The sequence below is a fragment of the Myxine glutinosa genome, chromosome 6, assembly GCF_964187855.1.
Source record: "Myxine glutinosa chromosome 6, kmMyxGlut1.1, whole genome shotgun sequence".
Classification (NCBI taxonomy): Eukaryota; Metazoa; Chordata; class Myxini; order Myxiniformes; family Myxinidae; genus Myxine; species Myxine glutinosa.
The window spans coordinates 33,702,651-33,730,470 of NC_136266.1; the positions used below are offsets into that span (position 1 = coordinate 33,702,651).

The 27,820-nt window shown below is 46.0% G+C and overlaps 1 protein-coding gene across 1 annotated transcript in view; it reads left to right on the plus strand.

The window, feature by feature from the left end:
- The window catches only part of VPS35 (VPS35 retromer complex component), a 68,502-nt gene that overhangs the window by 27,999 nt on the left and 12,683 nt on the right, over positions 1-27,820 (plus strand). Inside the window, exons 12-15 of the mRNA XM_068119812.2 lie at positions 756-911; positions 2,090-2,212; positions 2,334-2,513; positions 27,436-27,675. Of these exons, the coding sequence (XP_067975913.1) occupies positions 756-911; positions 2,090-2,212; positions 2,334-2,513; positions 27,436-27,675 (699 nt within the window). The remainder of the gene's footprint in view (positions 1-755; positions 912-2,089; positions 2,213-2,333; positions 2,514-27,435; positions 27,676-27,820) is intronic.

The window sequence follows — 27,820 nt, forward strand, 5'->3', positions numbered from 1 at the left end:
TTGCAATTTGTTGACAAGTACCCTTTTGCAGCATCTCCAAATGTGGCCAAGGGCCAATAAATGGAATGACATTTGCCTAAAATTAACAATCAAATGTAACAACAAACCACTAAGTGTGGCGCTTGTTTAATGGAACTAAAGTTGTTGATGGTCCTTTTTATTTTTGTTTTCCTATAAAAAAAAAATTGAAGCTCGTTTCAAGCGTGAGGTGACAGAAGGTGTTAACAATGGAGACACAGTTTAACAACAAGCAAGGGAATGAATGAATGAATGAATGAATAGGGAGAGAGGGAAGCAAACGGTAACTGGAAAGTAGTAGGGTTAGCTGAGGTGAGGTAGGGTTAATGTGAGGTTGAAAGGATTGTTGATGGAGATGGTAATGCACTGCCAGCTTTGAAACATTGGAGGGAAGAGTGTGATTTGAAGAACCTTAGGATGGGAGTTCCACAAACAGGAGGAAATGGAACAAAAAGAGTGGTGTGCAGTGAGCCTGGATTTTGGAAATTTAACAAGGACAGGTTGCTGGAAGAGTGCACATATCCTGGAAAAGCTTGGGAGGATCGGAGGGAGGTAAGGCATAGGTCCATGACCATCTGAGATGAGAGCAACAGGCCTGTAGGTTAATGTCCATAAAGGAAATGAAACTTTTTGCTGTTACAAAAAATGCATGGGACGTTTTTGTAATGAAGGGAAGTGGTCGGGTGTGGTTGGGAAAATTACTCGACATAATATTGCCTTGTGTTGTGCTTTCAAAGGTGGATTCTCTCCTGAGCCTTGTGTCCTCTCTGCTACAAGATCAGCCTGACCAAACAAGTGAGGAGCCAGACCCTGAGGACTTTGCTGAAGAGCAGGGCTTGGTTGGGCGATTTATCCACTTACTTCGGGCAGAATCACCTGACCAGCAATACCTGGTGGGATATTTTAATCCTATATTGAATAAGGCAATTCATTGTATGTATGTAACCCTAAATTCCTGGCTAACCTCCACTCTAGCAGGGAAAATGGCCTTTAAAATGCATGTTGTTGTTGTGTTGTATGTACATCTGAAAATCATAGAAATAAAACAGGGCTAGGCCTATCTCCACAAAATTTTGCATGTGGTGGTCGTATGCAGAGTCAGGTCATGGGCACAACGCCCTGCCCCACTCCCCTGCATGGGGTTGTGGGAGATGACTCCTGACTTTTGCTCTCGTATCATGTTTGTACCTGACATGGCCTCTGACCTTTGACACCAAAATGTAATCTTTTTTTTTTGCATCATATGTACTGTATCAAGTTTGGTCAAAATTCCATCATTGGTTCCCAAGTTAGTGCAGTAACATTTTTTACCTCTTGACCCCATAATCTAATATGCTTATCTTTACATCATAGCACGTACTTATCTATGTTTGATTTAAATCCCTTCCGCCATTCTCAAGTTATCCTATCACAGACGGACGGACAGCTAGATGGACAACCTGAAACCTGAAAACATCCCCACTGTTGTATCAACATTTTTGAATATGGTAAACTGCTTAAGTTTGATTTTACCCAAGTGGATTGTTTAACAAATTCACCCTGAACAAATTCTAAATTCCTGCCCAAGTTGGCATAAGCAAGTGGTCTCGTCTTCTTGGATATTCCTTGACGGAAGGATACGCTGCATGCCATGATGGATACAGTCGCCATGTGGGTTCTAGCTCCTGCACTAAACAAATTTGCGCTTCCAGGTGTTCGCATGGCGTGTGGGAACGGCTATAAAGGGAAACCTGGACAACATTTTGCTGAAAATATGTCTGTGAGTGCGAGTGTGACAAAGAAGTGGGGAGTTGTGGGATTTTAATTGAACACAAATACAAAGCTTAGTGCAAATGTGGAACTTCTGACAGGCAAAATATTGTGTGAATTTTGTCTGTTTGGCAAAACTATTCCTTGAAACTCCATATTTTGTCTGTTTGTTTTTTTTTGTAATCTGTATAAGCATCGGCAGTGAAGATCGAAAGATTTATAAACGTGACCAGTCGTTCGGATTGGATGCCAAGAATTTATTTCTACCTTTTGCAATTCTAATTGTTTTTCTTTGTTTTTTTTGTTTTTGCATTTTCTTTAGATTTTGAACACTGCCCGGAAGCATTTTGGAGCTGGAGGAAACCAGAGAATAAAATTCACACTGCCACCCCTTGTATTTGCTGCATACAGGCTCGCGTTCTGGTACAACGACTGCACGCAAAGTGTGGGTTTGCTTTTTGGAGAAATACCAGTGGAACGAATCCCTGTGCTTTGTTAATCCTTTTTACTGTTTTCATACCTGATGAGCTTTTTTGCACTTTATCAGCCCTCTTTTTTATTCATAGGATGACAAGTGGGAGAAGAAATGCCAGAAGATTTTCTCATTCTGCCACCAGACGATTAGCGCTTTAATCAAGGCTGAGTTGGCCGAGCTGCCCTTGCGTCTATTCCTGCAGGGAGCGCTTGCTGCTGGGGAAATAGCCTTTGAGAACCACGAGACTGTGGCATACGAGTTCATGTCCCAGGTAATTTATGCATTTCTTGATTATTATTATTATTATTACCCTCGAGAGGAGAGGGTATTGCATTTGAGTCTGTTTGTTTGTCTGCACAGAATAAATATGATTTTCTCTGCCACCGTTGGTCCGATTGACAGGAAATTTTCACCATATGTGCAACTCCACCTGTATAATTTTTTTTGTGATTATGACGTCATAGGTCACGTGGTTCGGCTGCCATCTTCGAAAAATCGAAAAACTTTGCATCTCTTTATCTCCGAAAGCGCTGAATAGGAAAAATTGAGACATTGCTCATTGTAAAGAACTCTCCATGGGGAATAAAATATGTTAATGATGCTGTCATAGGTGCCTCCATTATGATGTCATAATTTGACAAGTACAAAACTTCATCTGATCAAGATGAAATTTCTTGAGCATAATCTAGGAATAAATTGATTTCGAAAAAAATTATGTCATCGGTCATGTGGTTTGGCCGCCATATTTGTTTTAACACAAAAGCCTTAAAAACCACTGAAAATACATCCTGGCGAGGGTTTGCAATCTCTGCTCTTTTTCTTGTTCTTGCATTTGTCAGTATACACCAGGATTCAGAGCTGAAAGTCATCATATACTTTACAATTATTTGTACGGACTTCCTATATGACTGAAAGACCTTGTGCGTGTTTCTTCACTCTAATGTATTTGGTTGAAGTTTTATCTAGACATCACATCCTTTAACCTTTGGGCTATTGTAATTTCCAAAACAAAATTTTGGAGTCGAGGCTCGGGCAGTCGCTAGAGCACAGAATGGAGGAGAGGGAGACGGAGACAGAGAAGACACCAACATCAAGCTTGAAGGACAAAAGAGGAAGACTTCGAGAAATATGGGATGAGGTCAAGGAAGGACAAAGGAGATTAACAAGATGGAAACAGTTGCAAACTCGTGGGCTTGGGGGAAGGAGTTGGGGTGATGATGGTAGGGGTAGAGATGATCATTGTTGTGGATGGGGCATGACCTGAGATGATGGTGAGCAGCTGTCTTGAAGCCCTGGAGCGAAGAATGAGATGAAGAAACTGAAGGAGTTGGTTACACAGTTCGGGGATGAGGGAGGTTAGGGGGAGGAAAGACGAATGAGAGTAGGTGAACAGTGATTCTGGAATTTGGTAGTTTCACCAGAAGGTGCTTTCTGGCAGACCATGTATGACCTGAAGAAACCTGGGGGGGGGGGGGGGGATGGGGGGGGGGGTCGAGGACACAGCACAAAAGTTGCAAGAACAGAGGAGGCAGTGGTAGCGATGCCACTGACTTTGCAGATCATGGACAGAAAAATGGCAACACCTGGGTAAATGAGGCACACCAATCAATGACTTCCACACAGGTGTTAATAAAGCAAATAACATCCCAGCATGCTTTGGGTCGTGCAGAAAAATGCTGCACAGGCGTGATTGCTTATAATTATGGCTGCAAGAGGAGACCCTCCAATACCCCCATCCACCTCCCCATCCACAGCACATGTGGTCACCCAATTGTTTGATGAGCATGGCACTGACGTTATCCATATGTCATGGCTTTTTAAATTACCAGATCTGAACCAAATCGAGCATTTATGGGATATTCTGGAATGAAGCCAGAGTGTTTTCCACCTCCATCAAACATGTGTGAGTTGATTGAACTTCTCGTGGAAGAATGGTGCCGAATCTCTTCTGCAGCATTCCAGATGATGCTGGACTCTGCCATGGCGCATGCAATACAGGCCGTACTGGCCACACGTGGTGGCCCAACGCCCTATCAAGTGACTTTACGTTAGTGTTTCCATTTTTACGGCGTATCCCGTAGGGCCGCGGTCGGGAACCTATGGCTCGCGAGCCATATATGGCTCTTCCAGTGACGGCATATGGCTCCCAGACAATTTTGAGTTAAAAAAAAAAAAAAAAATCAGTTTGGAACTGATTTTAAAATACTTGTGATATTTCTTAATAATACTGTGTCATTTTAAAGTAAACAGAAATTAGTTTTGAAGATAAATTTCACGGGTCACCCGTGGGTCGGGTCGGGAACCAATGGCTCGCGAGCATGCCCGTGTCATTGTAAAGGTGAAGAAATCAATTTTATCAGATAGCCAACTAGTTTATCCGCTTCAACCCTTGTAACGGAAAAGATGGTGAAAAGAAAAAAAGACGATGATTACCGTGCATTCCAGGCTGCGTGGACAGAGGAATTTGCATTTGGTGAGAGAGCAGGATCTGCGGTATGTCTAATATGCAATGATAAAATTGCATCGATGAAACGGTCAAATATAAAGCGGCACTTCGATACGCACCATGCTTCATTTGCATCGAAATATCCAGCGGGGGACAGCAGGAAAAGGGCATGCGAGGAGCTACAGCGGAGAGTGCAGACGAGTCAGCAGCAACTACGTGTGTGGACCAAGCAAGGTGACGGGAATTCCGCTAGCTTTGCGGGTGCTTTGGCAATAGTAAGGAATGGAAAGCCATTCACAGATGGCGAGTATGCCAAAACATTCATGCTTGATGTGGCCAATGAACTGTTTGATGACTTCCCAAATAAAGACAAGATAATCAAACGAATAAAAGACATGCCCCTGTCAGCAAGAACTGTGCACGATCGTAGCATCATGATGGCAAATCAAGTCGAGGAAACACAAATTAAGGACATAAACGCCGGGACATACTTTTCTCTCGCGTTAGATGAGTCAACAGACGTTAGCCATCTATCTCAGTGCAGTATAATTGCCAGGTATGCTGCAGGTGACACACTGCGTGAGGAAAGCTTGGCTGTTTTGCCAATGAAAGGGACAACAAGAGGAGACGATTTATTCACGTCTTTCATGGAGTTTGCTAAAGAAAAAAAACTACCGATGGATAAACTTATTTCTGTCTGTACTGATGGTGCACCCTGTATGTTGGGGAAGAACAAAGGATTTGTAGCGCTTCTCCGTGAACATGAAAAGAGAGCCATCCTAAGTTTTCATTGCATCCTGCACCAGGAGGCGCTTTGCGCTCAGACGTGTGGCCAGGAGCTTGGTGAGGTGATGTCGCTGGTCATTCGAGTGGTCAACTTTATTGTTGCCCGAGCTTTAAATGATCGCCAGTTTAAAGCTCTGTTAGAAGAAGTTGGGAATCATTATCCCGGTCTGCTTTTACACAGCAACGTGCGTTGGTTGTCAAGGGGGAAGGTGCTCAGCCGTTTTGCAGCTTGCCTGAGTGAAATCCGGACCTTTCTTGAAATGAAAGGCGTCAAGCATCCTGAGCTAGACAACACTGACTGGCTCCTGCAGTTTCACTATCTCGTGGACATAACTGGCCATCTGAACCAGCTCAATGTGAAAATGCAAGGTATTGGAAATACAATCTCATCCCTTCAACAAGCAGTGTTTGCATTTGAAAGCAAGCTGGAAGTCTTTCTCAGGGACATTGAAACAGGTCGTCTTCTGCACTTTGAAAGACTGCAACAATTTAGAGATGCATGCTTAGCAAGTGACTCCACTCAACATCTGGATCTCCAGCAGCTAGCTGGCCTTACGTCCAATCTCCTGCAGTCATTCAAAGCACGTTTTGGAGAATTTCGTGCGTGCACTGGTCTTTTCAAGTTCATCACTCATCCACATGAGTGTGCAGTGGACAAAATCGACCTGACATGCATCCCCGGGGTCTCTATCGGAGACTTTGAGCTGGAAGTTGCTGACCTGAAGGCATCAGACATGTGGATGAGTAAGTTCAAGTCACTTAATGGAGAGTTGGAAAGTCTTGCGCGACAGCGAGCAGAGCTGGTGAGGGAACACAAGTGGACAGAAATGAAAAATCTTCAACCTGAAGACCAGCTGATTCTTAAAACTTGGAACGAGCTTCCTGTGACATACCACACAATGCAGCGTGTGAGTATTGCCGTATTGACCATGTTTGGCTCTACATATGCATGTGAGCAGTCATTCTCGCATATGAGGAACATTAAGACCAACCTACGCTCACGTTTAACTGATGGAAGCCTCAACGCCTGCATGAAGCTCAACCTCACCACGTATGAACCAGACTACAAGGCCATCAGCAAAACCATGCAGCACCAGAAGTCGCATTAAAAGTAAGACATATTTAATTTATTATACGTTAAAAATACTATATGGCTCTCAATGAAATATATTTAGAAATATTTGGCTTTTATGGCTCTCCCAGTCAAAAAGGTTCCTGACCCCTGCCGTAGGGTAATGCCGTCTGGAACAGCGTTTGGCTGTCTGTCTGGAGTAAGTATGTATTTCCTTTACAAACGCCCATCAGTCAGAGCTGAGGATCTGGTCACATGACAGGGGGGCAGCGTTTAGTAACCATTACAGTTGCATATTTCACGAAAGGAAAATATAATAACCTTTTGTGGAATGCTTTAGGGTCCTCGTGGGTGCTGTAGGGTAGATAGAAGGTTTCAGAAATTCCGCAATACAATTATGATTTTGAAATGCGATTGACACGGACCTTGCTCCCGAATCCGGAAGTGAACAGATGACGGTTCACTGGTTTGATAAAATCTCAATACAACCGTGATTTAACATTATATTTTGATATATTAATACTGTAGTATTAATTTTTTTATTGTCATGATGAATGATACTGTTTGGAATGAAAATATGGAGATGTTGAGTTTAAAGCAGAATGAGGAAATGACTGAAGGGGTTCCATCTGTGACATTCGTGGATTCTCCATTTGCAGTTTTGCTATTGACTGGGTAAAGCACCATTCAGACTGGGTACATTTTTTGTCCGTCATTCACAAACCTGCTGTCAATGTCTGGCATTCGACTGAAGGCGGCACAGGAATGTATAATTTATTGAAAAAAAAATTCATTCTTTTTTTTTTTTTTTTTTTTTTTTGTATACTGAATCGAGGCTCGTGAAAGAGCTAACATTTACTTCACAAACAAATCAACCAGACAAACAAAACACACAAAAAGAGGGAGTGGAAAACAAGATGGGGAGAGAAGGGGAAGCACACAAACACAACATTTGAGAGCAGGGAGATGTGTGGAAGGGAGAGGGCTTGGGGGGAGGAGGCGTGGGAAGGGGGGGGGGGGGGGGGTGGAGGGAGAAGTATAAAGTATAAAACACAAGGACACCAAGGACTTCCAGGACAGAAGTTGGTATTTCAAAAAAGTGGAATTTGGGTGAAATTAGCAGGGGTAGAAAAGATCAAGGTTTTGGATGGGGGAAGATAAGAGATGGTGGTGAACAGCAGTTTTAAAGACCTGGAGGGTGGAGTGGGATTGAAGAGAGTGAGGGAGTTTGTTCCAGAGGCGGGAGAAGAGAGGAATGAAGGAGTGAAGGTGAGCAGAGAGTCTTGATTTTGGCAGTTTGACCATAAGAGGGTTGCAGGCAGATCTTGTGCGACCTGTAGGAATATTTGCGGGACAGAGCCCAGAGAGAGCTGGGGGGGCAAGGCCAGAGAGGAGTCGGTAGAAGATGTAAAGACCACCAACCTGCCTGCGGTGAGTGAGTGAGAGGCCCTTGGAGTTAGCTTCATCGCGGGAGATTCCAATGATTCTGAATGCTTTGGTTTCAACAGCGTGAAGACGAGCTAGGTGTGAGGCAGGAGCACCAGCCCAGAGGGGAGAGCAGTATTCCATTGAGCTGCGGATGAAAGCCTTGTATGTGGTGAGGAGCTCAGGTGTGCCAAGGAAGGACTTTGCACGACGGAGGATGCCCAGTCGGCGACTGGCTTTGGAGGCCAGATTTGAAATGTGGTTTTCCCAGGAAAGATCATGGCAGATAGTGAGACCCAAAAGCTTGAGTGACAGAACTTCTTGGAGAGGATTATTCAGAAAGTGGATGGGAGGGTTGTCCAGTCGGTCTTTTCGGAGAGACATCGTAAGAGTGTGAGATTTGTCAGGATTGAAAGACATGTTCCACTTGTTTGCCCAGTCTGTGATTTTGTCCAGGTCTGCAGAGAGTGAGGAGGCAGCAGACTGCCGATCTGAGGGATGAAGAATGGAGCGACAGAGAGTAGAGTCATCAGCAAAGAGATACAGAGGATTTTCAAGAGAGTCAGAGAGATCATTGATGAAGACCAGAAAAAGCACAGGGCCCAGAACACTGCCTTGTGGAACTCCAGCCTGAACAGGAAGAGGAGATGAGAGAAACCCATTCAGGGCCACACGTTGACTACGACTAGAGAGGAAGTCCGCCAGCCATGCGTGGAGATTTCCATTGATACCAAAAGAGGAGAGTTTGGTGAGCAGAGCGGGGTGCCAGACCGTATCGAAGGCACGTGATATGTCAAGGTAGACTGCTCTAATTTCCTGTTTGGCATTGAGGACCTCCATCCATTGTTGAGAAAGCAGAAGCAGCATGTCCAGAGTAGAGTGTCCAGGTCTGAAACCAAATTGATGATCAGAGATCAAGCCATTTGAGAAGAGGAAAGATTTCATATCTGAAGCAATGATGGATTCCATGACTTTGCTGATAATTGGGAGAAGGCTGATTGGTCTGTAGTTGCTGGGATCTGTTTTTGCACCTTTTTTGTGCAAAGCGGTGATGTTGGCAGATTTCCAAGCAGATGGAAGATGACCTTGAGCAAAAGAGAGGGTGAAGAGAACAGAGAGAGGGAGTGAAAGAGCGGAAGAACAGGATTTTAGGACCCGTGGGCTGATGCCGTCAGGTCCAGTTGCATAATCCGAGTCGAGGGTTGACAGAAACTTTTCCACCTTGTCAGGAGGAAAGGACACAGAGTCCAGGAGCAGCTGGGTACGACTGGGTACGGTGGGTACAGAGAGGGATGGGTTTGGGACAGAAGATTTAGAGGCAAACACAGAGTTGAGGCATTCAGCTTTTTCACGTGCGGAGTCAGCCGTGTGGCCATTTGAGGTGAGGCAGGGGATGGAGGGGGAACAAACACCAGAAACAGATATGACCAGACGCCACCAGGATTTGGAAGAGGGAGACAGATAAGAGAGTTCGGTCCTGAGAAGGAGAGATATTGTTTCCTGGCTCTCCTGAGGGTGGACACACACTTGTTTCGGGCTTTGTGAAAGGAAATGAGATTTCCTTCCGTTGGATTTGCTTTCCAGGAGACGAAAGCAAGTTGTTTCTGGGCAATAGCCTCACCACAAGATTCCGTGTACCATGGACGGGAGGAAGGGTAAGACAACAGAAGACGAGATGGGATAAATCTGTGCATGAGAGAGAGCAGTTTGCTTTGGAAGAATTCCCAGGAAGAATTTATGTCAGAGGCAGTAGAGATGGGAGACCAGTCCAGATGATTGATGGCTGCTTGAAGACCGTGCCAGTTGGCCTGAGTGAAATGCCAGACTCGTCGACGCTGAGGAGGCTCTCTGAGAATGGTCAGAGAGATGTCCACTTTAACAAGCACATGATCAGAAGAGCCGATTGGAGCAGAAGAAGAGCAGCAGACATTTTCAGGGAAGTTAGTCATAACCAAGTCCAGAAGAGAAGATGCTCCGTTGACTGAAATCCGGGTCGGGAAATTGACAGATTGTGTCAGTCCCAGTGAGTCCCAGTGAGTCACAGAAGTCCTTTGCTGAAGAGCCATGGCTGGTGAGAGCGGTACCCACACCCAGCCAACTGGCATGGTGACAGTTGAAATCACCACATATGAGGAAGAGAGAGTTGGGATGGATGGGTAGATAGAAGTTGGTCCATATTCTCTGACAGCGAGATGTAGATGGAGTCATCACTGTTTGGTGGACGGTACAACACACATATGAACAAAAGGTGGGAGCGAAGGGGAAGCCGTAGCCAAAGGTATTCCTGGGGGTGAGGTGGAGAGAGGGCAGTGCAGGGCGAGTGTGGAAGAGAGTTTTTTATAAAGATAGCAACCCCACCTCCAGGACGAGGCTCAGGTCTATCATACCGGAGGAGGGAGTAACCTGGGAGAGATACCAAGGAATCAGAGACATCATGAAGGAGGAAAGTTTCTGTTAAGCAGATCACGTCTGGTTTGTCAGAAGCAACCTGTATGGAGAGATCAGACATGTTTGAGTGAAGGCCCCGGATGTTTGAGGTCCATACTGTTAAGGAAGAGGAAGGGGGAGCATCGGATACAACAGGGGGGGGGGGGGGAGCGGTAGGGTAAGATGTGGAAGAGGAGGAAGAGGTAGGGAGAGCTGTTGAAGGTGTGTCGGAGATTACAGAATAGCTTGGAGAAAGGGAAGAATGGGGCAGACAAAAGGTTTGATGGTGATTGGGAGAGGCGCAGTGAGGTGTTATTTGACGAGGGGGAAGAGCGAGGCAGAAGGTTGAGGGAGATGAAGGTGAAAGTTGGAAGGGGGAAGAAGCGGGGAGGACGCTTTGAGGGGGAGGGGTGAGAGGGGAGTCTAGGAGGGGAGGAGTGAGGGAGAGTCTCGGAGCGGAGGGGTGTGGGGGGAGATTTGAAAGGAATGGGTGATTGGGAAGATTTGGAGGGGAGGGGCAAGGGGGAAGATTTGAAAGAGATGGGTGATGGGGATGATTTGGAGGGGATGGGCAAGGGGGTAGATTTAGAGGGGAGGGGAGATGGGAAATGGGATTTTGGGGTGATGGGATTTTGAAAAATGTACGATTAATGGGAAACGAACATTTATTGCAAAATGAATTTCTTGAGACATTCGAGTCAAAAATACGTTTGAGGACGCTGGAGGGAGGATGGAGTGCTGGAGAGTTTAGGGAATGAATGAAAGATGCACTATAAGAGATGGAATTTTTATTTGGAATGAATGGATTTGGTGAGCAAGTCGAAAGCATCCTTTTATAGAAGAAGAAGAAAAAGGTGTTATAGAATATGACAGAATACAGGTCTTTAGGGGTCAGATGAGACATTTTTTAACAACGTGATCACAAACGAAACAACGTGGTCGAAAAACGAACGAATAAACGAATAAGAACAGAAGGAAATGTTTTTGGGTTTTTTTTTTTTTTTTTGAGATTTTAAAACAAGGAAGTATGGGATGAAAAGACCGTGAAAAACAGAGACCGGAAAATAATTGCAGCGTGATCAGAGAACCGCTGAGACAAAAACGAAGGCTCAAGCCAAGGTTGGACACAGTAGCCTAGTACTACACTTAGGCCTCAGAATACGCGATAAGAGAGACCGACGATTCTGTACACAGGTATGAAAAACCAACGCCAAGAATACTATTCAAGACACCCCAATTGGTACATACAAGACCAGTTTCGACAAAAACACAATTGAGAAAAGTTACTTAACTTCGAAAGCGAGCGTGCATGGACAGCTTTGAAGAGACGAGACCTCCAATCTTGCGCATGCTGCAATTGAAACCTCTCCTGCTGATGAAGATTTTGAATCGTGTGAAAACTTCCACGAGCTGAGGTCATAGGGGGTGGAGCCTCGTTCAGTCAATTATTTGCTTAGATCAAGTCAGTGCTTAGATTATTTGTTAACTTTTAAATGGTATCCCCATCCAGGTCATACTATCCTCTTCAACTAAAGTATTAAACCAGCCCGGCTACGCGGTTGTTCGACTATCGGTCTTTTGTCCACTACCTGTATCTGTGATGTGAAAGTGATAGACCCAGAGACTCAGCTTCATCACAGGAAATTCAAATAATTTTGAAGGCCTTTGTTTATACAACGTGAAGCTGCGGAAGGTGTGAGGCAATGGTGCAAGAAAAGAGGAGATAACGGTATTCATGAAACTGTTGGTGATTACCGAGGGAAAATGAGGGCGAGAAGAACAGAAAGAGGATGTGCAAGAGCAGCAGAGCAGATATTTCGGACACTTGCTGATGTAGTGCAGTCCAGTTGTACAATAAGTCTTGGGATGCAAGCAATAATCTTTTCCACCGTCTCCAGTGACGAGGACAGTGTCCTGGAGTGGTTGGGTGTAACTGGGTGGGGGGTGGGGGGTGGAGGGGGTATTACAATAGAGCAAGGGGTTAGAGACATAATATTTGGAAGCTAACACAATTTAGGCATTCGGCCTTCTTTCGATCGGTTGTCTGTGGTCCGAGATGAAGGGGAGCATACACCGCAGACAGACTCAAAGATTAACCATGCTTTTGAGGAAGGCAACAAGTTAAAAAGCTCAATCTTGAGGTTGGCCAGATATTGTTTTCTGGCTCTCCTGAGAGTGGACCCACACTTGTTCCTGGCTCTGTGGTGTGATCTGATATTGCCTTTGATCGTATTTGCCTTCCTGGAAGAGAGAAGGCGAGTTGTTTCAGGGCAACTGCCTCACCACAGGATTCAGTGCATCATGGGTGGGAGGAAGGCCATGATAACTGAAAGTGATAATTATAAAAAATAACTATAAAGCATCTGGAAATGCAAAGCCTATCCACATCCAGCTTGTATCCAGACTTCTTCTTCCATATGCTAAACATGACAAAAACCGATAAAACTAGTATGGCACTCGGTAGAGCGCATAACCTCGTCAGGCTGATTAGTTTACATTTTGGAGTCCACTGTAGGCCGCATTGGGATTCAGACCTGAACCAAAAATCGAATTGGCTTGTTCTTGTCACTGAACCAACCTGTCCACCAATTTTGTCATAACTCGTTCACAACGTTTTAAAATATCATTCGATATATCGATTTTGGCCCCATCTCCTAATTGACATTGAAGAATCACTTAGGAAAAAAAAAAAATCTCGTGTCTGGATCCAGATTCGGATATTCACCAGAATCGAATCAATTCTTCCTTGTGACACACACAACGCATCCACCAAGTTTCGTCCGAATCAGTCCCCAGCTCAGATATTGTGCTGTATATAGTTTTTGGCCTGATATCTCAATGGTGAAGAATCACTAAAAATTCTAGCATCTGGATCTGGATGTTCACAAAAAATCTAATCGATTAATCTTTGTCATACATCCAACATGTCCACCAAGTTTCTTCCAAATCCGTCCAAGTTTGAGATATCGTGCTCTCAGTCAAACAAAGCGGTGAAAATACAACCTCCGTCCACCTTTGGTGGTTGCAACAAACTTTTTATGACAATTCAACCCTTTTCTCAGGGTGTTGGCTCAATGAAATTCCTGCGCATGGATCTATCCATTGTGCCAGTTTCATTCAAACCGAAACATTCATATTTTAACATTTCCATTCCATGACTTTTTAGGACATCCTCTCGGCTTCTATGATGAGTTGCTTTCTTTCCACGCTCATCTGCAGACCTTCATTGTACATGACCGTACCAACCAAGTCTTCTCTTAACTTATTGGCTAGTATCGCTTTTTAATTTTTTTTTATAACTTCCTCATTTCTGAGCTGAGCATCTCGGTTCAGGTTCTTTCCTTTATTTTTACATTTTCAATCTGCATTACCCACATAACAGTGTTATGATTTATGGGAGCGAGACATGGGTAATGAACGTAGAGCAGCAACGAAGGCTGGAAAGGGTGGAAATGTGAATGGTTCGGTGGATGTGTGGAGTATCGTTGAGAGAGAGGAAGACAAATGATGAATTGCGAAAGATAATGGGAATAGAGCCTGTGATGGATGCTGTGAAGAGGAACAGGTTGAGATGGTTTGGTCATGTGTTGAGGAAGGATGAAAGTGACTGGTTGAGAAGAGTGATGGAAATGAATGTAGAAGGAAGTAGAGGACGGGGAAGACTGAGAAAGACTTGGCTAAAGATGGTCGAAGAAGAAATGCGGGCAAGGGGGTTAACAAGGGGAGATGCAGAAAATAGGGCAAAATGGAGAAGATTGTCATGGGGCCGCAAGGCTAACCCCCGCTCTAGCAGGGAAAATGGCCTTAAAATGCATGTTGTTGTTGTTGTTGTTGTATTACCCACATTTCGCTTCCGTACCTCAATACTAGTCAGATGCAGGCTTTATACTTTATAGCCTTGGACTTTTACCGATAATAAATTCCCATGACTATTTTTACTATTTTTTTTTCTGGTACAAGTTGCCTTGAGAGCCCATTGAACAACTGCTTTTGGCATTCAATCATGTACTTTCTCAAGGTCAACGAAAGCATGATAGTGATTTTCTTTGCCAAACACATCTCTCAAAATACAAATCGCCTCCTTTGTTCTGCCAGGCATAAAACCAAATTCGCTGTTGTCTATATTTACCACTTTTCATAATCTTATTTCAACCACCTTTTCAAAAAAAATTCAATGCTTGTGCAATTAGTTAAACTCCTCTAAGATGAGTACGTATAATAAAGGGTTCCCTTTCAGCTTGAATAAGGGCACAATATTGATATTTTCTCAATCTTCAGGGATCACTCCTCCTCCCCACAATTTTCTACACAACTTTGCCATCCATTCAAATCTTACATCTCCAGCCACCTCTATCGTTATGATTAAGAATCAATTTGCACCCATTGACTTTGCTTGCTTTAAACTTCTGAGGGCTGATTCAACTTCGTCTTTGGCATTAATCAACTTTTGGACATTCAATATCATTGCATCATCATCTTTTCTCCCATTCTTTTTTTTTTTTTTTTCATTCAAGAGCTTCTCAAAGTAAACTTGCATTCCTTAACAATATCATCTTATCTATTTTCACTGAGATGTTTGCTTTGGTTTATCAAACTAGCTTGTGCTAAGCACGGGTAGGAGCACAAGACTTAAAAAAAAACAGTTTTGAGAAATTTTATGAAAAGTCCCTCCCACTTTAGGACACATGCAGGGTCCCAAAATCTACAGAGAAATTTGTTGGGGAATTCCCCAAAACTGTGGGATTAGTACTGTGTAAAATCATTGTACGTTTAATGATTCGGATGAAGCTGATAACAATGTAGACGGTGATGGCTGGGGAGGGGGAATTGGTTCAAATGTTTCCACATGCGGTAAATGGCGAAACTACTAATGTTGAACCCATGGAGGGAGAGCAGTTTCGTTTGGGTGGAAACTCAATCATAATTGCATTGAGAAATTTATGAAACCTCCCACCCATCTTAGGAGACCTGATGGGACCCCAAAAGGTTCTACAAAAGTTTGGTGAGGCTAGATCCCAAAACTGAGGGAGTAGTTTGGGGACAGACAGATACAGTCCTGCTTTGTTATATAGGTTAACTTCTATCACATTTCTTCTATCCTTTAACATCTGCCTGGTTATTACCTCTGCCACCAAAGGTGGATGGCAGTTATGTTTTCTCACCCCTTTCTGTTTGTCTGACTTTGACCAGGATATTTCAAAATATTATGGATGGATTCAGACAAAATTTTGTGGACAGGTTGGGTTCTTCACAAGAACAAGCCAATTCAATTTTGGTTAAGGTCCGGATCCAAATCCAGCCTGTCAGTGGAATACAAAATGTAAACTGTTCAGCCTGCCGGAGGTACACTACATGACCAAAAGTATGTGAACACCCGAACATCGAACATCTCATTCCAAAATCATGGGCATTAATATGGAGTTGGTCCCCCCTTTGCTGCTATAACAGCCTCCACCCTTCTGGGAAGGCTTTCCACTAGATGTTGGAACATTGCTGAGGGGGATTTGCTTCCATTCAGCCACTAGAGCATTAGTGATGTCAGGCACTGATGTTGGGTGATTAGGCCTGGCTCGCATTCGGCGTTCCAATTCATCCCAAAGGTGTTTGATGGGGTTGAGGTCAGGGCTGACGGGTGCAGCCCAGTCAAGTTCTTCCATACCGATCTCGACAAACCATTTCTGTATGGTTTGTTTGTTTGGACCTCACTTTGTGCACGGGGGCACTGTCATGCTGAAACAGGAAAGGGCCTTCCCCAAACTGTTGCCACAAAGTTGGAAGCACACAATCGTCTATAATGTCATTGTATGCTGCAGTGTTGAGATTTCTCTTCATTGGAACTAAGGGGCTGAGCCCGAACAATGAAAAACAGCCCCAGACCATTATTCCTCCTCCACCAAACTTTACAGTTGGCACTATGCATTCAGGCAGGTAGCGTTCTCCTGGCATCCGCCAAACCCAGATTCGTCCGTCGGACTGCCAGATGGTGAAGCGTGATTCATCACTCCAGAGAATGCGTTTCCACTGCTCCAGAGTCCAATGGCGGCGAGCTTTACACCACTCCAGCTGACGCTTGGCATTGCGCATGGTGATCTTAGGCTTGTGTGCAGCTGCTCGTGCATGGAAACCCATTTCATGAAGCTCCCGACGAAGTTGTTGTGCTGACGTTGCTTCCATAGGCAGTTTGGAACTCGGTAATGAGTGTTGCAACCAAGGACAGATGATTTTTACGCGCGACACGCTTCAGCACTTGTCGGTCCCGTTCTGTGAGCTTTTGTGGCCTACCACTTCGCGGCTGAGCTGTTTCTCCTAGACGTTTCCACTTCACAATAACAATACTTACAGTTGACCGGGGCAGCTCTATCAGGGCAGAAATTTGACGAACTGACTTGTTGGAAAGGTGGCATCCTATGACGGTGCCACGTTGAAAGTCACTGAGCTCTTCAGTACGGCCCATTCTACTGCCAATGTTTGTCTATGGAGATTGCATGGCTGTGTGCTTGATTATATATACCTGTCAGCAATGGGTGTGGCTGAAACAGCCAAATCCATTCATTAGAAGGGGTGTCTGCATACCTTTGGTCATGTCGTATATGTGCTCTACAGATGGCAGTTCTGACTTAGTATTGCCATTTAATTTTATTCCCAATATCTTGCATGTATAAACTTTTGGTTAAGTTGGTCCATTATCTCTGAGACTTCCTGGAATGTTTTTCTTTGAGTGGAGATTGGTCTTATTACTTCCAGTTGAAGTGCTGGCCTCATTGCTCGGCCACACCATTACCCTGGAGTGCACTGCCTGGCATGATTTTTATTCATATGCACATATTTTACCTTCATCACTGCACCTTTGCATCACTCACGTTGATATTCAAGTTGATGTGGTCTGGAATTACCTGCCTTGTGAATTGTAATTACGCAGCTATGGCATTTGTTTTATGAGACAAATAGTTGGCTGTAAACTTCCTGCAATGGCAGAAGATCTAAGGTTATTCCTTTATTTGAAAGTGTCATAAGAACACCAAAATGTAATGACAGCCCAGTATGGGTGGAACTGGGTGGAACACTCAAGTTTGTCTAGCAATTTTGAGATTGAAGATAATTTTAGCTGTTTCATCCATTGCAATTGTCAGTGTCTGGTCAATGGGAAAAACATTTCTGCTTTAGTCCCCACTGAGTGAAGGAAGCTAACTAAATAAACTATCAGCAGATATACTGAATTAGGCTGAATTTAAAAATAAATGGGATTTTGCTTCAAGGACCAATTGTCGACCTTTCCTTCCATATGCGTATATTCAGGGTCACTACTATCTTACCTGTTTATCTGTACTTCCACCGCATTTCCTTTCGATCACTGCAAGTTGTTGGTTTCTATTCATTTAACGTTGTCAACTGAAGCTTTTGATACAAAAACTATGGAATGTGCAGTTGTGCACAAGTAAGTATATTTTGGTTGACATCCAGACATTGAAAGTGCAACTTGTAACAAGCGTTTGAAATTCTTGGACAAATGTGCACCACATTGGGAGTGCAATTTTAACAAGTGTATGAAATTCTTGGACAAATATGCACCACATTGGAAGTGCAATTTTAACAAGTGTTTGATATTCTTGGACCAATGTGCACCACATTGGGAGTGCAATTTTAACAAGTGTATGAAATTCTTGGACAAATGTGCACCACATTGGGAGTGCAATTTTAACAAGTGTATGAAATTCTTGGACAAATGTGCACCACATTGGGAGTGCAATTTTAACAAGTGTATGAAATTCTTGGACAAATGTGCACCACATTGGGAGTGCAATTTTAACAAGTGTATGAAATTCTTGGACAAATGTGTATGCATCACATTGGGAGTGCAATTTTAACAAGTGTATGAAATTCTTGGACAAGTGTGCACCACATTGGGAGTGCAATTTTAACAAGTGTTTGAAATTATTGGACAAATATGCACCACATTGGAAGTGCAATTTTAACAAGTGTATGAAATTCTTGGACAAATGTGCACCACATTGGGAGTGCAATTTTAACAAGTGTATGAAATTCTTGGACAAATGTGCACCACATTGGAAGTGCAACTTTAACAAGTGTATGAAATTCTTGGACAAATGTGCACCACATTGGGAGTGCAAAATTTGCATGCAATGACAGTCTTGAGTATAGGTGGATGGCCGAAGCTATAAAAATCCCTGAAAAAAAAAAAAAATATTTCCCCTAGCACGAAGCCTTCGTTTCGTGCACGAGATGAAAGAAGCCCACCATGCTCACTATTTTTTTTGAAAACCTTAAAATTGGATTGTACGTAATTTTCTGCAGTCATTACTATTACTGAAGCAGCACCTACTCGTTTATCCAAGCGCAAACAAACTCCAACAAGCTACCGGTATAAACTCTGCCCAATATTCCCACTGTCTTTAAATGACTAACGGATGTCAATATAATGGCCAACTATTGTGTCTTTCTCACATTTGAGTAGTCTGTATATGCAATAGTATGGATAATTGTAGTCTGTAGCCAGCAATGAGATGATCAGTAAAGTTGTCTTTTGGACTGAGTTTTACACTGAAGATGATTCCTGGCTGTCTGCAGTCCTTAATGGTACTGTCACGCAACCGCGATTAACACCACAGTTGCGGAGGCCGATTGCGAGGCTTTCAACTCCCGAGGCGCAAACTCAATAGCGGATTCCAATCAGGCACAAACGCGTGGAATGGCGGGACACAGCAAAGCTCCGCAGCCTTACCTATTAAAATGAAACAGGAAACTGCGTTCAGATATAAACAAAATAATACAAGGATTTATTCATGAAAAGTAAAGACAGTGAAAAAGCACGCGCCAGTAATAACTCTAATAAGAAGCCTAAATTGGGATCCCACACACAACATATATCAAACACGATACGAGGGAGATGAATACGAAAATAACACGTCTCGTCATGTAAAGTGTAAACGCAGAGCTCGGGCTTATCTGGCTCTAGTCGTCTTCAGTGTAACACGGCCCCGCGGCCCTCTTCGTCCGCCTCCGAGCGCCACCAGGCCTCGTCGGTTCAACTCAACGGCACACCACAAGCTCCCTTGCTCCAAAGGTCCAACGCAGGGCTGCACAAAGCAAGCGAACTCCACTCGACCAGGGAGAGGAAGGACTCTCCAAACTCGGGATCGCACCGGGACCTTCTCAAGCCGTGAACTCCTTCGAACTCCACTCACACCGGGAGTGCTGGCAGCCAACTGCCGATAATGGCGTGGCGTCCGACCGTCGATAATATCTCTGGCCGATGACGTCGCATTGGCGCACTCCTCAGCCAATAAAAGCCTCCCGGCTCGCCCAGGTCACGCCCTCTGCGGCATCACTCCACTCTCCCGTCCCCGACCCCGCGGTCCTTGTGTTATAACACGTGCTAGGCGAGGTTTGTAGGCCTTGGGGGTGTAAATGGTGGCAGCCAATTGTGGCGGTGTTTTTGGCCTGGTTTCCTGTCCGTTTGTTCCGAAGTCATTGTCAGGGAAAGGAATTATTTAATGTTGCGCTAGGGACCTAACTAATGTTTATGTGGTTTGCAGTGCCATAATGGACAAAGGTTTGACTACTAGGTGAGACTCACAGGGGCGTTATCTTGAATCCCTCACAACTTATCACACGAATCTCCTGGTAGATCCACAATTATACACTTTATCCCGACAAACGCCTAAACATCAAGAACTTATTACATGTAGAGTCCCTGTCACGACAGTCGAATACCTACCTATACAGATCTACCTAGCTCTAGATGTTGCTCTACCAAATTCATAACACAGCCCCCCCCCCCCCCCCCCTGGAACCGTAGCGCCTGCAAGGTTCACCGCAGGCGCTACCATTCCAGCCTTAACACTAGTCACACACTTAATTAACCTATGAAATAAATCAGGAAGGGCTGTGGGAAGTGAGTCGGACTACCTACCTACACTTCCTTACCATGCTAAACCCCTTAACCATCATGCAAGTATGTACATTTTCTTCATTGTTCCTGCGGAGGGAGGAAACAAACAACACACCAAAACTCATACCTTATCCACAAACTTAACCATCTTACAAAAACTCAAAACTCTATCCTTTGTACATACCCCGGTCTACAGACCGCGTCCCCCGGTGGATGCCACAAGACACAACCTTACCTGTGGGGCCATCCCAATGCACCCCCTAAATTTCCACGGGCCCTGTCCAGATGTTGCAGGTGAGTGACATGGCTCGGTGTATTTCGCCCACATTCATTCAACACAGACCCCTTAACCGCTCATCCTCATTCCAAAACTCATCATTACATTCCAAAAATCATCAAGGCATTTCGAAAGTCAACAAAGCACTTATTCCAATACACCCCCCTGCAGGACCATGGCATTGATGTCATTCGCGTGTGTGTGCATTCCCTAACTAGGCAGCGGGGAGGTACCGCACAAAAAGATGGTGGGGGCGCATCAGGCTGTGGTGCCCGCGATCCCAAAAACAAGTCAACCGACTTACAAGTTCACTGCCCCCCCCCCCCCTTTACCTCTTCGCCCCGTGACAGCCCAACAGCCCCTTTCCGCCGTTACCTCTCCGGTGAGGGTCTCCACACACACCAGGCTCCCTTGCCTCCTGTTTCCGCGCAGCAACACGGGTCACCGGGGGACTTCCTCACCCCGCGGCGCCCAACCAGACCCTCCACCGACGAGCTCCAATTTCCAGTTACCACCGGCTGCCAGGGGTAATTGCCGCAGAGGGGGGCCCGCAGGCATCGCTCCTCAGAGCTTGCTCTGTACCTGCGGACACACACACCTTCCCCACCCACAAGACCCCAAAACACACTTCCTCCCCCACTGCCATTCAATTCTCCACACAACTCAGCACAATTCCATAGATGATGGTAGTACAAAAGGTGTTTCAAAGTTTGCCATGGCCTGCTACATGTGAAATCCCATTCACAGTTCAAATCATTGAATCATTACACATTTCCATTTCCAAAACACATTTCAAAACTCAATAAGCACCACTCGCTCATATTTTTCCAACCTCACGACCACATCAAAACACATAACCACAACACAAAAACATACGCCACCCACAAGACACTGTGTGGCCCCCATTCCATCCCCTCACCGGCCATGTCATCACTCTCACCAGCCTCCCAACTCCAAATTACATGTCCCCAATTTCCAAAGCCAGTCCTGAAGCCTGGGACAGTACTTTTCTTCATTGAAGAAAGGTCTCCTGGGTACTCCTCAAAACACTCACCTCAAGTGCAGGTAGTTGCAGGTTGGTCGGGTCCAAGAGTGTCATCCACCACACAATTCCCAAAATTTCACATTGGGCCTACCAAATACTTCCAAATTTCTCTTTTGTCCCCACTACACTGGCAGGTATGTGGATCCGCATCCAACGGTGATCATCGCTACACAACTACCTGTGGCCACGACAGCTCTGCACCTCTACCGTGCAAGGGTCATCGGGACAAGGTGAGCAGTCAAAACGCCAACATGGCCCATGAGTGTCCATAAGTGTGCGACCCACCATCCTTCCTTCGGCCCCCCTGCGAGGAACACAGCTGCACCAGCCCCAGCTGGCCAATGTGGTGAGCACTTGCTGCCACAACACACACTACCGTACACACAACCTCGGCCCTGGGGGGCACGGTCGCAGTGCGTGGCATCCCTACAGCCACGTCCTCTGCACCTCCCCATCATCCCCCAGTCCGACTACAGAACTGCAGCCCCCCCAGTGCTCACCCACACTTGACCACACCAAGGTCCAGTCAACAGTCATGCTCCACCAGGAGACCCACCCAGAAGACATGGTCCACACACCTCGGACACGCACAGCACCACGTTGACCCACAGACCACACAACTGCATCCCCATGATCCCGCGTCCCAAATATCAGCACAGTTGCCCCCGCAACCAGTTGAAAGCTGTGTCTTGCTACCCTATTAATTTCATCACAGCCTCCAACTCTTTGGTCTACACACCGGGATCAATAATGGCGTCACTGTACAGTGTCCGCCATGACATTTCAAAATCCACCCTTAAGTTTGCATCTAACCCACAGATTACCCATGCCAAACATTTGTCACATTTCACTAACCTCACCAAAGAGGGATGCTTTGCCATACACATGCCAGCCGAGCATGGCCCATATGCTCAGCTCGTTCTAGTTTCCCGCACACTCTATTGCTATTGGCCCAGGCCGAGGTGGTGGTCCTCTGTCTGGCGCCTGTGGACCTACTGGGGGCCCCCTCCTTTCTGGGCTGCGAAGCCTGTCAGGAGGTGGGGGCCCATATGGTTGCCGACAATTCCTCTGACTGCCCTCTTCTCCCACATCTAAAACAAGTCCCCAAGAACGGACCCCACCGGTAGCCAGGCGGAGCACCCCTTTCTCCCAGCCCAGCCCGATAAAAATCAGGCCGTCCCGATGGCAAACCTGGACCAAACTGTCGTGACTCGCTCCCTGCAAATTTGCCCCCGGTCAAATTTGTCAGCTGGCGGCTGATTCCCCTTAACATTCGCCCTATGTCATCCTCTGGCTTTTCCTGATCCCACACCTCGGCCTGCCGTACCGTCACAGGTGCCCTTTCCGATGCGCGGTTCGACCTTCTCAAAAAGGTCAGTCTCGCCGTGCATTCCGCCGCCCGGTGCACCATGGGTGGGTCCTGTAACTCCACCAACGTCCGGACCTCGGGATCAGGAAGAGCCGCCATAAATTTTTCGATCGCCAGCTTGTCCCACGCCTGTGCTGGTAGGTCCCTGTATGCTATCCTCACAGATTGGTGTATATCCTGGGCCAGCTCCTGCAATGTCTCGTTAGGCTTTTGCCTGCGATGCAGCAGCTGTGCCCTGACCAGGTCGCACCTTGCGCCTGTCCCGTACCTGTTATTCAAGGCCTCACAGATGGCCTTGCTGGTCAATATTCCCTCTGGGACTACGTTTAACACGTCTGCGGCTGACCCCCGCAGTGTCGCCACCAGATTCCCCATGCGCTCCCGCTCTCCCCAACCATTGAGCTGAGACACGCACTCAAATTGCGTCAGGAAAGCCTCGAGGCTCCCTGATCCGTCAAAATGTACGAGGGGGATTGTTTTTCCAGAGTCTATTCCCCGATTCCTCTCTGTCCAAATCCAGTCCGGGGCCAAAACACCCCCCCCCCCCCCCAACTGGGTATTCCGTTTCGGAGCCTCTGGTGTCCAAATGTGGCTCGTGGTGAGGGTCTCCTGGGTCACCTTAATCTGATCCTGAAGATGTTTAACCGACCTACTCACCTCTTCCCTCAGGCTCTCTTGAACCCGACCAACCTCCTCCTTGATGGTATTGTCCCAGACATCCAGTCGCTCCTGCATCAAATCACTCACCCTTTCATTATCCATTTGCGGCCCCCACAGGCCTTTCTCAATTAACCCTTGCTCCTGCTCTTTTATGCAGGTTTCCAACCCTTTCACCTCCTCGGCCAATTTGCCCCCCTGTTGGTTGAGCAGTCCCCATTCCTCACTCTGCTTTTCTTTTTCTTTTGTATACTGAATCGAGGCTCGTGAAAGAGCTAACATTTATTTCACAAACAAATCAACCAGACAAACAAAATATACAAAAAGAGGGAGCGGAAGACAAGATGGGGAGAGAAGGGGAAGCACACAACCACAACATTTGAGAGCAGAGAGAAGTGTGGGAGGGAGAGGGCTTGGGGGCAGGAGGTGTGGGAAGGGGAGGGGGGGGGGGGGGGGAGAGGTATAAAACACAAGGGGACCGAAATTAGCGGGGGTAGAAAAGATCAAGGTTTTGGATGGGGGAGGATAAGAGATGGTGGTGAACAGCTGTTTTAAAGACCTGGAGGGTGGAGTGGGATTGAAGAGAGTGAGGGAGTTTGTTCCAGAGGCGGGAGAAAAGAGGAATGAAGGAGTGAAGGTGAGCAGAAAGTCTTGATTTTGGCAGTTTAACCATAAGAGGGTTGCAGGCAGATCTTGTGCGACCTGTAGGAATATTTGGGGGACAGAGCCCAGAGAGGGCTGGGGGGGGGGGGGGGCAAGGCCAGAGAGGAGTCGGTAGAAGACGGAAAGACCACCAACCTGCCTGCGGTGAGTGAGTGAAAGGCCCTTGGAGTTAGCTTCATCGTTGGAGATTCCAATGATTCTGAACGCTTTGGTTTCAACAGCGTGAAGACGGGCTAGGTGTGAGGCAGGAGCACCAGACCAGAGGGGAGAGCAGTATTCCATAGAGCTGCGGATGAAAGCCTTGTATGTGGTGAGGAGCTCAGGTGTGCCAAGGAAGGACTTCGCACGACGGAGGATGCCCAGTCGGCGACTGGCTTTGGAGGCCAGATTTGAAATGTGGTTTTCCCAGGAATGTCGCATTCTGTCGCATTCTGGCATCCACCCGGCCCCGATAGCCTTCCAGGTCCCCATTTGCTTTATCAATTCGACCCTCCAACGCTTCCCCCTTTCGGACAGCCTGGGTCACGCCCTCCTCTATTTTTGACATTAATTCTGTCCGTATCGATTCACTTGCCACCCCTATGGCTTTTTCCATCTCCCCCCTTCTAGTTTCTACTTTATCCTCCAATTCCCCCAGTCTGCCCGTAATTTGGTTTTGCACACTCCCTTCTATGCCATCAATTCGTTTCCCCAGCTGTTGTGCCATTTCCCCAATTTTTCCTTCCAATTTTTCAATTCCTCTTTCATTTGTTCATTCATTCGTTCTTTCACTTTTCCCTCCAATCCCTCAATTTTGCTGTTCATCCCTTCGATCTGTTCTTTCAAACCCTCCTTTAATCTATCCATTTGCCCCTCCATGTTTTTGGTTTGGGCATTAATTTTGTTCTCCAATTGCTCGTTCTGAGCATTCATTTCCCCTTTTAATCCATTAATTTGGTCACTCATATCCTTCATTCCTTCCCTACATTCATTCCCCTGGGATTCCATTTTGTTTTTCATTTCTCCCATCTCCTTACTCATTCCCTCCAGTCTATTTTCCAGCCCACTTTTCATTTCTCCCATATCATTACTCATTCCCTCCATTTTATTTTCCAGCCCATCAATTTTGTCATTCAATTCCCGACTGGCTCGCTCACTCTGTTCGTTCATATCTCCCATCTGCTTTCCCAATCGCTCCATAATTTGCATTAAGGCCTGGGTGTCTATGGGGGATGTCCCACTTGTTCCCGGCTCCCCGGGAGGGGAGGGGGATAAGTTGGTGCTCGGGACGGGGGAGGTTCCAAGGCTCACCTCTATATCTAATTCCCCTATTTCCGGCTCACTCCCGACGCTGACGGAGGCCTCGCTGCGTACCTCCATTTCGTCAATCTCCGACATCCGCCTTCCCGAAGATTGTTTCCCGCGCGCGTATTTATTTTAATAATTCCAGTAACAATTTAAATTTGACGAAGACGCGATATAGCGCTCCGTATGTCCAATTGACTATACAAATTTCTCCGCCTAGCCGATAAAAATTTTGCGTTCGAACGTCAGGCGCAATGTACGCCCGACCGTGTCGATGTCTCGCCGCGGACAAAAGAAAATTTGTCCGACGGGTTCGAATCCCACACTCCTGACACCACTTGTCACGCAACCGCGATTAACACCACCGTTGCGGAGGCCGATTGCGAGGCTTTCAACTCCTGAGGCGCAAACTCAATAGCGGATTCAAATCGGGCACAAACACGCGGAATGGCGGGACACAGCAAAGCTCCGCAGCCTTACCTATTAAAATGAAACAGGAAACTGCGTTCAGATATAAACAGAAAATAATACAAGGATTTATTCATGAAAAGTAAAAACGGTGAAAAAGCACGTGCCGGTAATAACTCTAATAAGAAGCCTAAATTGGGATCCTACACACAACAGATATCAAACACGATACGAGGGAGATGAATACGAAAATAACACGTCTCGTCATGTAAAGTGTAAACGCAGAGCTCGGGCTTATCTGGCTCTAGTCGTCTTCAGTGTAACACGGCCCCGCGGCCCTCTCCGTCTGCCTCCGAGCGCCACCAGGCCTCGTCGGTTCAACTCAACAGCACACCACGAGCTCCCTTGCTCCAAAGGTCCAACGCAGGGCTGCACAAAGCAAGTTAACTCCACTCGACCAGGGACAGGAAGGACTCTCCAAACTCGGGATCGCACCGGGACCTTCTCAAGCCATGAACTCCTTCGAACTCCACTCACACCGGGAGTGCTGGCAGCCAACTGCCGATAATGGCGTGGCGTCCGACCGTCAATAATATCTCTGGCCGATGACGTCACATTGGTGCACTCCTCAGCCAATAAAAGCCTCCAACTCGCCGGCTCGCCCAGGTCACGCCCTCTGCGGCATCACTCCACTCTCCCGTCCCCGACCCCGCGGTTCTTGTGTTATAACACGTGCTAGGCGAGGTTTGTAGGCCTTGGAGGTGTAAATGGTGGCGGCCAATTGTGGCGGTGTTTTTGGCCTGGTTTCCTGTCCGTTTGTTCCGAAGTCATGTCAGGGAAAGGAATTATTTAATGTTGCGCTAGGGACCTAACTAATGTTTATGTGGTTTGCAGTGCCATAATGGACAAAGGTTTGACTACTAGGTGAGACTCACAGGGGCGTTATCTTTAATCCCTCACTACTTATCACACGAATCTCCTGGTAGATCCACAATTATACACTTTATCCCGACAAACGCCTAAACATCAAGAACTTATTACATGTAGAGTCCCTGTCACGACAGTCGAATCCCTACCTATACAGATCTACCTAGCTCTAGATGTTGCTCTACCAAATTCATAACAGTACGATTGATGAATTGCACTTTAACTTTGTTTTACATTCCTTAACCCTTATAAGCATCAATTCCTTAATTTTACGCAGGCATTCTACCAAATAACAAATGAGCAGAAACTATTCCTGTGTTGTGAAACATTCATAGCTCCAACATTCAAAATGTTTCCCTGTGATTATGTCGAGTTATTATTTTGTTGGCCTCTTTTGGTGGTTGTACCACTTATAACCACCTTTAGAGGTGGTTGTACCACTTGACTTCCTGTAATTTTTGTAAATGTTCCACTTGTCCTCTTGGTACTTTTTACAGGCTTTCTCATTGTATGAGGATGAAATCAGCGACTCGAAGGCTCAACTGGCCGCCATAACATTGATCATCGGCACGCTGGAAAGGAGTCGCTGCTTCGGAGAGGAGAATCATGAACCGTTGCGCACTCAATGTGCCCTTGCTGCTTCCAAGCTGCTCAAAAAGCCTGACCAGTGCCGTGCTGTTACAATCTGCTCACATCTCTTCTGGTCAGGGCATAGTGCTGACAAAGGGAGTAACGAGGTGCGTGTTACGTTTGTTTGTTTTCTTCCTTTTGCCATATTTTACTCAGGAAAACTTGTTTGATAACCCACTTAATAGACGGGTCAATATACTGCCTGACCCCAAAAAAATTGCAAATTTTTGTTTTATGCTTATTTCTAGTAGT